The 12304-nt window shown below is 41.1% G+C and overlaps 1 protein-coding gene across 1 annotated transcript; it reads left to right on the top strand.

Moving 5' to 3' along the window:
• Positions 1-931: 931 nt before the first annotated feature.
• On the top strand, positions 932-9524 carry LOC135082869 (zinc finger protein 501-like). The gene is made up of 8 exons (XM_063977631.1): positions 932-1013; positions 1717-1780; positions 2261-2283; positions 2465-2552; positions 4157-4279; positions 6249-6359; positions 7293-7408; positions 8303-9524. The coding sequence occupies exons 1-8, from the start codon at positions 994-996 to the stop codon at positions 8379-8381; spliced, it is 624 nt and encodes a 207-aa protein (XP_063833701.1). The 5' UTR covers positions 932-993; the 3' UTR covers positions 8382-9524.
• The last annotated feature ends 2780 nt before the right edge of the window (positions 9525-12304 follow it).

The following is a 12304-nucleotide window of genomic DNA, read 5'->3' as shown; positions in this document are numbered from 1 at the left end:
CAGTGGCGAATAAGCACAAGTTCATCGGCATCAACAATAGCCACGATAGCCTAACGGTGAAGGGGTCGGAGTGGCCGACTCGAGATCCGAGGAACGCGGGTTCGAATCCCACCGCCGCTCGACTATTGTGGTGAGCCCACTCGTAACACAAGCTTATTTAGCTTAACACGAGGGGCTAATGGGACTATTAGTAATTTGGGCAATACAAATTGCTAATAATATTAAAAAAAAAAAAGAAGAAGAAGCCTCTACAACGACACACACGTGACACGACACGAAACTAGTGCACGACACAACACAAAACTAATACACGAAACGACTCAACACTAGTGCACGACACAACACTAGTGCACGACACAACACTAGTGCACGACACAACACTAGTGCACGACACAACACTAGTGCACGACACGAAACGACACGACCACTAATAAACGAAACGACTCGACACTACCTACTGCACGACACAACACTAGTTTATGACACAACACACCACATGATACGAAACGACGCGACAATAAATAATTTTTTTCAAACTGTCTGTCTGTGAGACCTGTAGAAATAAATAGTTGTATTTACCCTACAGGAAGGCGGCGGCGAAGACGAAAAGCAGACGTATTGCAAGAAGTGCGACATTCGCTTCGAGACGCGCGCGGCTTACACCGAACATCTGTTCCACTCCGCTATGCATACTGAGGGGATGGAGTAAGTACTTATTGAAGATCTGAAGTCAATTGCTAGTGTTTACTTAGGTTATTTATAAAGCAGACGCACTGCAAGAAGTGCGACATTCGCTTCGAGACGCGCGCGGCTTACACCGAACATCTGTTCCACTCTGCTATGCATACTGAGGGGATGGAGTAAGTACTTATTGAAGATCTGAAGTCAATTGCGTGTTTACTTAAGTTATTTATAAAGCAGACGCACTGTAAGAAGTGCGACATTCGCTTCGAGACGCGCGCGGCTTACACCGAACATCTGTTTCACTCCGCTATGCACACTGAGGGGATGGAGTAAGTAGTTATAATAGCAGAGTTGTATTTAATTAGATTAGGTTATTTTACAGCACCTTACCATTTATAACAACGCATAAACCTATCATAAAACAAAAACGTGTTAAAGTTTTCTCAACCAATTTTGATACCATAAAGTTTTTGTTGCAGAACTAATCAGAACAGCACATTAACCACTAAACCTTGATGTTCAGTGATACAGTTCTGCTATAAAGTGTCGAATTTATCATTGGACATTTTGAACTTTCATCATTTCAGCCATAGGACGTCCACTGCTGAACATAGGCCTCCCCTAATGCTTTCCACGTTGATCGATTGGTAGCGGCCTGCGTCCAGCGCTTCCCTGCTACCTTTACGATGTCGTCGGTCCACCTTGTGGGTGGACGTCCCACGCTGCGTTCTCCGGTACGCGGCCTCCATTCCAGAACCTTGCTGCCCCATCGGCCGTCAGTTCTGCGTACTATGTGCCCTGCCCATTGCCACTTCAGCTTGCTAATCCGCCGTAATTTTGAACTTTATCACTTAATATCAAGGTTTATGTGCAGTTTTCAATATGTCTGCAACAAAACGCATTACCTAACGAGATTTATTAATAAAACTCACGTAATTAGCTCAAAATAAATCTAAGATCTGAAGTTTAGCTGCACACCTCTACTGCACGCAGTTATCTAAACAGCTAGTCATGGTTGTTTTTTTTTTTCAGGGATGAAATACGCGACGAGTCTTGTGCTCTAAGAAAAGTCATCGGAAAAATGTCGAAAGCCAAGGTATGTGTCTATTTGTAATCTTCAAAACATTTTTTTTTTTCAGTATAGACCACAAGTGGCACTTATGTTTTTTAAAAGACATTAATTTATAAAAGATAATGAGATTTCTACAATGTATGGTTCCACCTCACTCGCACACTATAAATAAATAAATAAATAAATCTTTGGACAATTTCACACAGCGCCAGCTAGCCCCAAAGTAAGCAACTTAATGCTTGTGTTATGGGTGCTAGCTTAACGGATATACTACTTATATACTTTTTTTTTTAATACATAAATATTATACATAGTCACACCCAGGCCCGTCACAGAAATTAAAATTCATCATTTCAATTTCTGCCCGGCCGGGAATCGAACCCGGGACCTCTCGGCATAGTAGTCCGTTCTGAACCACTACACCAAACGGCCGACACTATAGTGTGAAAGCAAGAAGTGTTTTGTACTTCTCGGATTGTAAAGGCATTTATTTCTTTGTTACAGATAGCGAATGAACTACGGAAAAGGTAATATTGATGAGTAAAATATAAATTATTGAAACCAATAATTTTAGAGACTACATATTAGCTTTTTAGTCATCATGAAACTATTTAGTTAGCGAATAAGTGCAATGTCTTTGGACACGAATTATCATAGACAATTTGCGCATTTTTTTGCATTTTCAAAATAAATACAACTATTTTACAGACAATCTGAAGACCAACCACTACCTCGAATCAAACTCAATACAAGGAAAGGGAGAAGAATTTTCAAGAAGCCTACGGACTGTTATCAGGTTAGATTATCAAATTAAATGGTTACCTTCTTACCTTAATACCTCTTTATTCTACGAGTTAAGGCTCCCTACTGCCACTTAATTTTGGCAATTCTGCGGATTATATCGGTTACTATGGTCTTCCTGCGGATATCCTTATTTCTGATTCTCGTATGGCCATTGCGACTGAAAAGTTCTCAAGTGGCGAATACGGGCCAGAAGATGTAGTGTTGGCAGGCCTCCTACTAGGTGGACTGACCATCTGGTGAAAATCGCGGGAAGCAATTGGATGCAGACAGCGCAGGACCGGTCATTTTGGAAATCCTTCGAAGAGAAAGGCCTCTTCCAAGGATTTCCATATTGCCCGGTTGGTAGTGGCTTACATCCAGCGCCTTTGTGAGGTCGTTGGTCCAGCACCCGACCTCATTAGATCGTTGATCCACTGAGTGGGATGTGAGGCCTGCTCACATACGTTTTCCTGGATCAACACCATCATCATCATTTCAGCCACAGGACGTCCACTGCTGAATAGGCGTCCCCCAATGATTTCCACATCGCACGGTTGGTAGCGACCTGCATCCGGCGCCTTCCTGCTACCTTTATGTTTATACGTTTTTCTTTCAAGGATATTAATTTATTAAACTACACTTGACATCAAATGAATCGTACCTCCCGCGACAAGCACTTTCAAACGTATGCATCCCTACTTCCCACCAATATCGGCACCATTTCAAAGCCTACTCCTAAACTTCATTTCAAAAGCAAAGGTTTTTACCCCAAAAATGTGTCTTTAGAAGGATCCAGAGTCACTTCTTCAAAAAATAGGTAGTTACGCTTGAGTCAACTTATAAAACTGTTAAGTTAGGATTAATCGCTATCCATCTGTTAAAGAGGACACGTGAGATCATTATTTGGTTTTAACCATAAAAATTGGTCTAATTGATCCCAGAGGTGAGCCCAAAGTGAGGTCTTTTTTCAAGTCACATTTATTGTATATCGCGTTTATGTTAATCGTTTATTAAGAAACTAGCGGCCGCCCGCGACTTCGTACGCGTGAATCCCGTTTTTCCCGCTAATTCCCGTTCCCGTGGGAATTCCGGAAATTCCTTTCTTAGTGCACCTCTACGGTACCTAAGCTACGTCCCTTCCAAATTTCAAGTGCCTACGTTTAGCCGTTTAGGCTGTGCGTTGATCTGTCAGTCAGTCAGTCAGTTTCTCCTTTTATATATTTAGATTAAATGTGTTTTTCTTTAAGGATATTTATTGGGCTTTCAAATAACACCAATATTGTTGGGGCACCATGATTGTGTCAGTAGAAACGAGTTTTCCTGTAAAACGTAGGTGTGCCGATTTTTGTGATGACCAGTGTATTCATTTGGTTCATCATCATCATCAACAGCCCTTTACAGTCCACTGCTGGACTATGAGCCTCCTCCACTATAGTGGAGGGTTTTGCCATAATCTCCACGCTTGGCAGGCGGGTTGGAGATCGCAGTTTAAAAGATTGATGTTTTTCAGAGAGCGCTGCTGCCCATTCTCTGTTTGATGTGTAGTCCCTAAGTCGCCTCTTACGACACCCGCGGGAAGAGTAGGGGTTGGTGACAAATGTATTCATTTGATTGCAGTGCGGCAAACACTTCGAGACGCAGGACGCGTGCTTGCGTCACCACCGCGAGGAGCACCCGCGCACGTCCTTCTACCCGCCCTCCGACCGACAGATCTGCGAGATTTGCGGCGCCTCGCTCTCGGTGAGTTCAATAACACAATACACACAATTAGGGTTGCCAGGCGTCCGGATAAAGCCGGACATAGTTAGGCTTTTTGATTGCGTGTCCGGCCAAAATAACCGATGTCCGGCCTGTCCGGCTTTTGTATAAGCCACAGAATAAGGCACTCACGCATCAGGACTTTAGGCAACCGATGATGATAGTACTCACTCGTTAGCTCACTAATTTTCACTTTTAGGGTAAAATGTCCGGCCAAATGAAGCACAGAGTCCGGCTTTTGTGTTTTTGGATCTGGCAACCCTACACACAATCAGCAAGACTTATAGGCTGTCGGCCGTTTGGTGTAGTGGTTCAAAACGGACTACTATGCCGAGAGGTCCCGGGTTCGATGCCCGGCCGGGCAGAAATTAAAATGATGAATTTTAATTTCTGTGACGGGTCTGGGTATTACTATGTATAATATGTATGTATTTAAAAAAAAAGTATCATCATCATCACCATTATTTCAGCCATAGGACGTCCACAGCTGAACATAGGCCTCCCCTAATGCTTTCACAAAAAAAAGTAAAGTAGTATATCCGTTAAGCTAGCACCCATAACACAAGCATTAAGTTGCTTACTTTGGGGCTAGCTGGCGCTGTGTGAAAATGTCCAAAGATTTACTTATTTATAATTATCATTATCCAGGACATTTGGTCTCCGCACAACTCTAATTTCGCAAAAGCCACGTATCCACTTGACCAGGGTTTCCCAAACTATGGGTCGCGACCCAATGGTGGGTCGCGAGCGAACATTGAGTGGGCCCTGCCTGTAGAACGACACACCACCCTACCGATCCAACCGCTGGGCAGCGGGCGAAATTTCCTCTAGGTGGGTCCCGAGTTTGGGAACTTGTATTAGATGAGTCGTAGCTCGTAGCCTAGACAACTTAAGGAACCACTGCACTAGACTTTAGTCTAGTCTAGAGCTAGGACGAATCACCCGCTCGTGGTCGGCTGCCTCGTCCCATATGGCTCGGCTTAGTGAAGAATTTGCTTCAGGACGCTTCATGCCGCAGATTGAGGCAGCGTCCCCACTTGCACTGCCTCGGGACGAGGCAGCCGCTCGACCCGAGGCTGCCTCTATTAGATACGTGGCTATAGATCAGTGGTTCTTAACCTTTAAGTCACGAGGGACCATTTTATCAAATTTCTGTCTTGTCAGGGACCACTTTTTTTTTTTAATTCTTTAAAAGAGGAGTTCGATTTCTCGCCTACTGTGCGCCGTTTGCGTTGTGTTGACTCGACTCATCACGTCACATCACTTGTTAATTACAATGTCTTCGTGGACCACTTGGAATGCCTCCAGGGACCACCAGTGGTCCGCGGACCACCGGTTAAGAACCACTGCTATACATAGACAAATAGTGATTCTGGCCTACACTCCCTACGCTCGCTAGCCTCTTAGGGCCTACGCTAAAATTGCGTGTTCGCACCCGCCTTCGTGTAACCCGTCTCCCATACCAGCGCCACACTGCTCTCCTCATATTATCTATACTAATCTATACTTCTATACTAATATTATAAATGCGAAAGTAACTTTGTCTGCCTTGCTTTCACGCCTAAACCACTGAACCGATTTTGATGAAATTTGGCATAGAGACAGTTTGAGTCCCGGGAAAGGACATAGGATAGTTTTTATCCCGGTTTTTGAAACAGGGACGCGCGCGATAATGTTTTTCTGTGACAGACAAAATTCCACGCGGGCGAAGCCGCGGGCGGAAAGCTAGTTTTTCGACAAAGACACGCTTGCGTGCGCCCGCGCCAGTTTACGTAGGTCCTTATGCTGTAAAGTGGGTTTTCCATCGCGAGCAGAACGGGTGTCCTAATTAATTCCTCTAAGGCGTTAGAAAACGGGCTTTGAGCCTAACTTTCATACTTGTTTCTTGAAAAGAATAGAGTACGGTTATTATTTGTAAAACTTATCAATGAATTATGTATTTTGTCTACAGCGAAGCACAGTGGCGATGCACCTCAACATGCACACTCGGGAGACGCTATACTCGTGTGACGTGTGTGGGCGCACTTTTCACTCTAAGGGCGGGCTGAAGAGGCACATGGTGGTGAGTGAACATTTGTAAATGAGCTCCCTCTGTCCCTTTCTCTCTATCTCTCACTGGTTGGGTTTTTATTGGCGGTCAAGCTGTAGATCCTGCTAAAGCTCGGTCTGTGAGCGCGTAGAATTTTGTCCAATGACCCCAAGCTACCCATCCTTATCGCTCGCGCGTAATTATATTGCTGTCGCGACTGTGCGTCGGGCGCCCGCAGTGAGTGTGCGAGCGCGACAGCAGCATAATTACGCGCGAGTGATAAGGATGGGTAGCTTGGGGTCATTGGACAAAATTCTACGTGCTCACAGACCAGACTATACACAGGAGTTGCAGCGGTGGACAATGAGAGGTGGGAATAGTCCCGTTCTCTCCCCTCCCTCTCTCATTCTCTCCCTCTCCCTTCCTCTCTCCCCCTATCTTTCTGTATCTTTCTCAATGGCTTGGTTATTTAGTTTTGGAACGTGTTAATTTGTCGAATAACAACAAAGAATTTAAATCACATTATTTACTTGAGTAGTAAAATCAAACCATTTTCACCCCATCTAAGTACACCTAGATGGAGTATCTTAGAAACAATCTCATGTACCATTACAGAATAATATGTTAAGGCAGTGTAATTTTACTGAAAAATAAAATATATTCTAATCTACCCCCATTATAATTTCTATAGTCTGGTCTGCGAGCACGTAGAATTTTGTCCAATGACCCCAAGCTCCCCGTCCTTATCGCTCGCGCGTAATTATGTTGCTGTCGCGCTCGCACACTCACTGCGGGCGCCAGTCGCACAGTCGCGACAGCAATATAATTACGCGCGAGCGATAAGGATGGGTAGCTTGGGGTCATTGGACAAAATTCTACGTGCTCACAGACCGGGCTTTAGACATCTGTGAACATCTTTTAATATTCATTAGTCGTCCTTGAATTAATGAATAACTTTCTATCTAGACGCATACGGGTGAGAAGCGCTACGCGTGCCGACTGTGCGAGAAACGCTTCACGCAGAGCGGTAGCCTCAGTCTGCACTACCGCACCTTCCATCTGAAGCAGCCCTACCCTCCGAGGTAAGTCACAATGATGTCGTTTCAGCCAAACGACGTCCACTGCTGGACAAAAGCCTCCCCCAAGGATTTCCACAAAGACCGGTCCTGGGCCGCTCCAGATAGTTAGAGAGATTTTGGCCTACACTCGCTAGCCTCATGGCCTTGAATAGAATAGAATAGAATAGAATATATTTATCTATCTATATAAATAAAAATGAATTGATGTTCGTTAGTCTGATTAAAACTCGAGAACGGCTGGGCCGATTGAGCTGATTTTGGTTTTAAAATGTTTGTCGTAGTCCAGGGTAGGTCTAAACGGTGAGCAAATACGCGCGCGATATTGTTTTTCTGTGACAGACAAAATTACACGCGGGCGAAGCCGCGGGCCGAAAGCTAGTTTGTAATAAATGTGGATATTTAACTGAAGGTTAACTAGCAGATAATGCTCTATGGCATTTAAGGGCTGATTTTTTTATCGTTGGATATCTTTTAACCGAAGTCTAAAATGCATATTTTACATTATTCCCCATACTGAAACTGTCAATGTGCCAATTTTATACTTCATATAAAAGTCGATGATTGAAAAACCAGCCCTAAGTTTGCCTTGTTTACTTTAGTGGTTAAATAAATCTTTCGCCCTTACAAATACATGCCATAAATTTTGAGTTGGCAAAATGGTGACGTCATCGGCTATTGACGTCACAAAATATTAGGGAGAGCTGCGGTTTGACAGCTTTCTTGTTTGCCAATGTCACATTAAAAACTATTCTGAAACATCAGGTGGCAAAAATCGGAACTATTATCCCAGTATTGACAGTAGCGTTCTCCTGTCAATGTCATATCTGGGACACTTTAGTGTTGTATAACTACATAATAATATAATTTACCAACATAACAGAACATTTTCGTTTACAGGAACAGAAGAAAAGAAATCGAGAAGCCGAGCGCAGACGCAGCGAACTTCTTAGGTTTCTACGGCAAAGAAGAATATTAAATAGGACTCCTTCTCTTTAATGACATTTTACTAGTTAAAATTTTGTAGTTAAATATTTACTAGTGAACAATGCTGTGGATTTGCATATTAGGACTTATCGCGTGTAAATAATAGGTAAATTAGTTTTTTATTAACTTTTAATAATAATAAGGTCCTATATCATTATTTAGCTTCATTTTAAAGCTGTTAAGGATTTATTTTTGTAGCATCTGTCTTCTCGCTTGACAAAAAGGTAATTTTATCCCTGCTAAAGTCACGCTAAAATATGAATCACGATACAGACTAAAGCCCAGTCTGTGAGCACGTAGAATGTTGTCCAATGACCCCAAGCTACCCCTCCTTATCGCTCGCGCGTAATTATATTGCTGTCGCGACTGTGCGACAGGCGCCCGCAGTGAGTGTGCGAGCGCGACAGCAACATAATTACGCGCGAGCGATAAGGATGGGTAGCTTGGGGTCATTGGACAAAATTCTACGTGCTCGCAGACCAGACTATAGTGGTAGTCCTCACCCAACAGATGGCGCTGACATACGTTACGCTACAAACCTGCATCGCGGTGTCAGAGTTCTCTGCGATACTAACACATTATTTAGCAAACCGAGATGATACACAACTGGACCTTGGTCCTCAGTACAACACCCGCTCGGAAGGAAGCATTTCCACCTTGCTTCCTTATGTGTTTGATCCTCAAAATATACCACATAATGATTGAAGTGAAAAGAAGGCTTAGTTTTTTTAAATAATGGAAAGTCTCCGTTTACTGTTTCCTTACAACAATTATCTTGTAAGACTGCCATCAAAACCGATCTAAAATTACTGCCATTTATATTAAAAGATCGGTTTTAATAACTACGGGAAAGAGGACTTTATGAAGTCTATCCGTAAAGGTGTTTATTGTGTGTAAACAGTAAAATATGTATTGTATTTAAGATAACTGCAATAAAAAGCAATATTAATATCTTAGTAATAAATAATTTATTAGGACCTTTTTGTTACATAATGATCTGAAAATAGAGTTCTTATCTATTACTCCACTGAATAACTACGATATAGATTGTATTAATAGCGAATTATAATAAAACTATTCAATTATTTACAGCAGTGTTTTTCAACCTGTGGGTCGCGACCCTCTGGGGGGTCGCCAAGCCTCTACAGGGTGTTAGGTAAATGGGTATATGAGCCGACGCTAGCCCATGTTAACATGGTCATATAAATGGTATGGTGAAGTCAGAAATTTGATATCGTCATTTTAATTTTTTTAATTTTCATACAAAATAAATTTTATAAAATCCGATTTGTATGAAAATTTAAATAATTAAAATGAAGATATCAATTTTCTGACTTCACCATACCATTTATATGCATATGTTAACATGGGCTAGTGTCGGCTCATATACCCATTTACCTAACACCCTGTATAGGAGGGTCGCGAGAGGTCGTAAAAACTACCTCAGTAAAAAAAAACAGTAAAGTAATAATGATAGATTTATCAGAAATCTAATAAATGCAAATGCATAAATGTTGTATGGATTGAAATATTCGGTCCCTACAACATCTTAGTAACATTATAAAATGCGTGGGCAAAATATTTTTCCATACTAGGGGGGTCGTGTGACACGTGTGAGCGGCTCGTTGCTCTGTTAGAAGGAAATGCCTAGTCCAGGGGTGGCCAACTTGATTAGGCATAAGATCTAATGTTTACTAACAAAACCCTGGGCGATCTACCACTTACATACTTCTTGAAATCTTAAATGAAACAGCATGGTTTAGTACACAATCATGTAGCACGATCGACTGGACTAATAGTCGATCGACCGGTCAACCCTGCTCTAGTGTATACTCACCTGTATAATAATAATATGATTACGCCCATTTAGGCTTTGTTTTATACAAATGAGGCTTGTTCATACTTTTGATAACGTAACATTGTCAATTTTTGTTTGGACTTTTCCTATTTATTGTCTTTTCCGTACGGAGTTGTTACAATTATCTCCTACCAATGTTTTAAACTTTCACTGCCCAACCGTTTCTCATCTCTTTCTGAATGATTGGACAAATCGAAATTGTCAATAGACTAGTTTCCTAAAAAAAATTTTTTAGTCCGTCATGTTATATCAAAAAATATTGGACACATATATTTTTATTTATTAATCTAACAAATAATTACATAGTTATGGTGCGTTGAAGTCCCGCACGACGTCACAACGTGCGGCACTTTTATGCACGCATTGACGTCACGGGCCTCTTCTTATGAACTTTGGCGCGCTTTATCTCTTTAAATTTTCATTAGTTTGAAAAAGTGAAAAATACGTGTAGAGTATTTTTTGATAAGTTAACTGACGAACTAATTAAAACTCTTGCTTTTTGACCCAGGAAACATCCCTATTGTTCTTTAACAAACTACATTTTATTTATTTTTAGTCTGTGTTCACACTAGATAGTTTCTATACTTTTAAGTGTATAAGAACCCACCTCATGATGTTGGGCTGCATGTAGGTGCGCCAATGATTGTACATTAAGATTAAGGAGCCGATTTCTAAGATTGTAAGCAATAACTCCGCCGTGTACAAACACAGCGTGATGCAATCGATAGTGTGAACATAGCCTTTAAAAAATTATTATGTATCGGTTCAGTACCGAACAAAACAATCGAACCATTGTGAAACTAGGGATCTACAAAGTGATATCACTCCAGCTTTGTTCTATTTTTATGAATTAAGCGCCATATAAGTAGATAATTAATAATTATTATGATTGTAATATTTATTCTAAAATATTTCAGCAATACAGATTCAGATACTGCCTAGTATATATTTTATTGATTGTGTACCTAGATTAAATTATTATTAGTACGTGTATTGTAATTTTAGATTATACGTCTAAAATATTGTCACTGCTAAATAGATTACATTATACAAATATAATACAATTAGAAGATAAATGATGGTTTTATTTTCCTTTGATTGATTTTAATTTAAGTGATGTGCACTAACTCAACTAACATAAGGAAAAATTGTTACTAATCCCTACTAACAAACTATGGATGAAAGTCTGAAATAAATTATTTATTATTATGTTTGTACGCTTTGGAGCTTACGGGTCAAAAGTGGCTCGGTCCTTTATAAGTTATAAGGCTTGCGTGGGGATACAGATCCAACACGTAGAGGCCGTTTTAAGCGCAAAATAATCGACAAAAGTGAAAGTGGTGCACATTATTATTATTAAGAGTAGGGAATTTAATTTATAGGTATCACTTAACTGAGTCACTGGCTGAAGTATGGGAGCGACACGGGAGGGTGTATTTTGTGACCATAGAATGTTTGTGACAGTCAAACGCTGAGACTTCAAATCTTCAGATTTGTATGCTCTGGCACCTCAAACCCATGAAGCTATAGATAAAGCTTCATGCTCAAACCAATGGGTGACTCCTACATTGATTACATCACCAGAGCCCCGATTACGGTAATTTTTAACGTCTCACGATTGGTCAAAAAAGCTGACGTACGCTGTTTTGATCATTACGCTGACCAATCGTATCGCAGAATCGATGAAGCGCGTCTGGATCGGAGACGTTAAAAATTACCGTAATCGGGGCTCTGTATGGGAAATATGTCAAAATCACAATTTTATTTTTGGGAGAGACATATCCGACGGTTGAAAAATGAATGAAATCAATAGTATTTCTTATTAAATTACAAGGCTGTTTGTTTTTCTTACACGGTTTGTAAATAGACATTAAATCGATTTTCGATTATACCGCACTTCCCTATTTCTCTTCGATTTGATTTTGTCAATGGAGACGTTTGGCCGAAAATAGAATTGTTAGTGCTAATAAGAATATGGCTTTCGTTTAGCGGTAAGTAGGTACTACCAATGTTAAAGAAATGTATGGAAAACTTCACTATTGAAGTTAACAAACGTA

The sequence above is a fragment of the Ostrinia nubilalis genome, chromosome 22 (genome assembly GCF_963855985.1).
Source record: "Ostrinia nubilalis chromosome 22, ilOstNubi1.1, whole genome shotgun sequence".
Lineage (NCBI taxonomy): Eukaryota > Metazoa > Arthropoda > Insecta > Lepidoptera > Crambidae > Ostrinia > Ostrinia nubilalis.
This window is presented reverse-complemented; position numbering and strand designations above follow the sequence as displayed.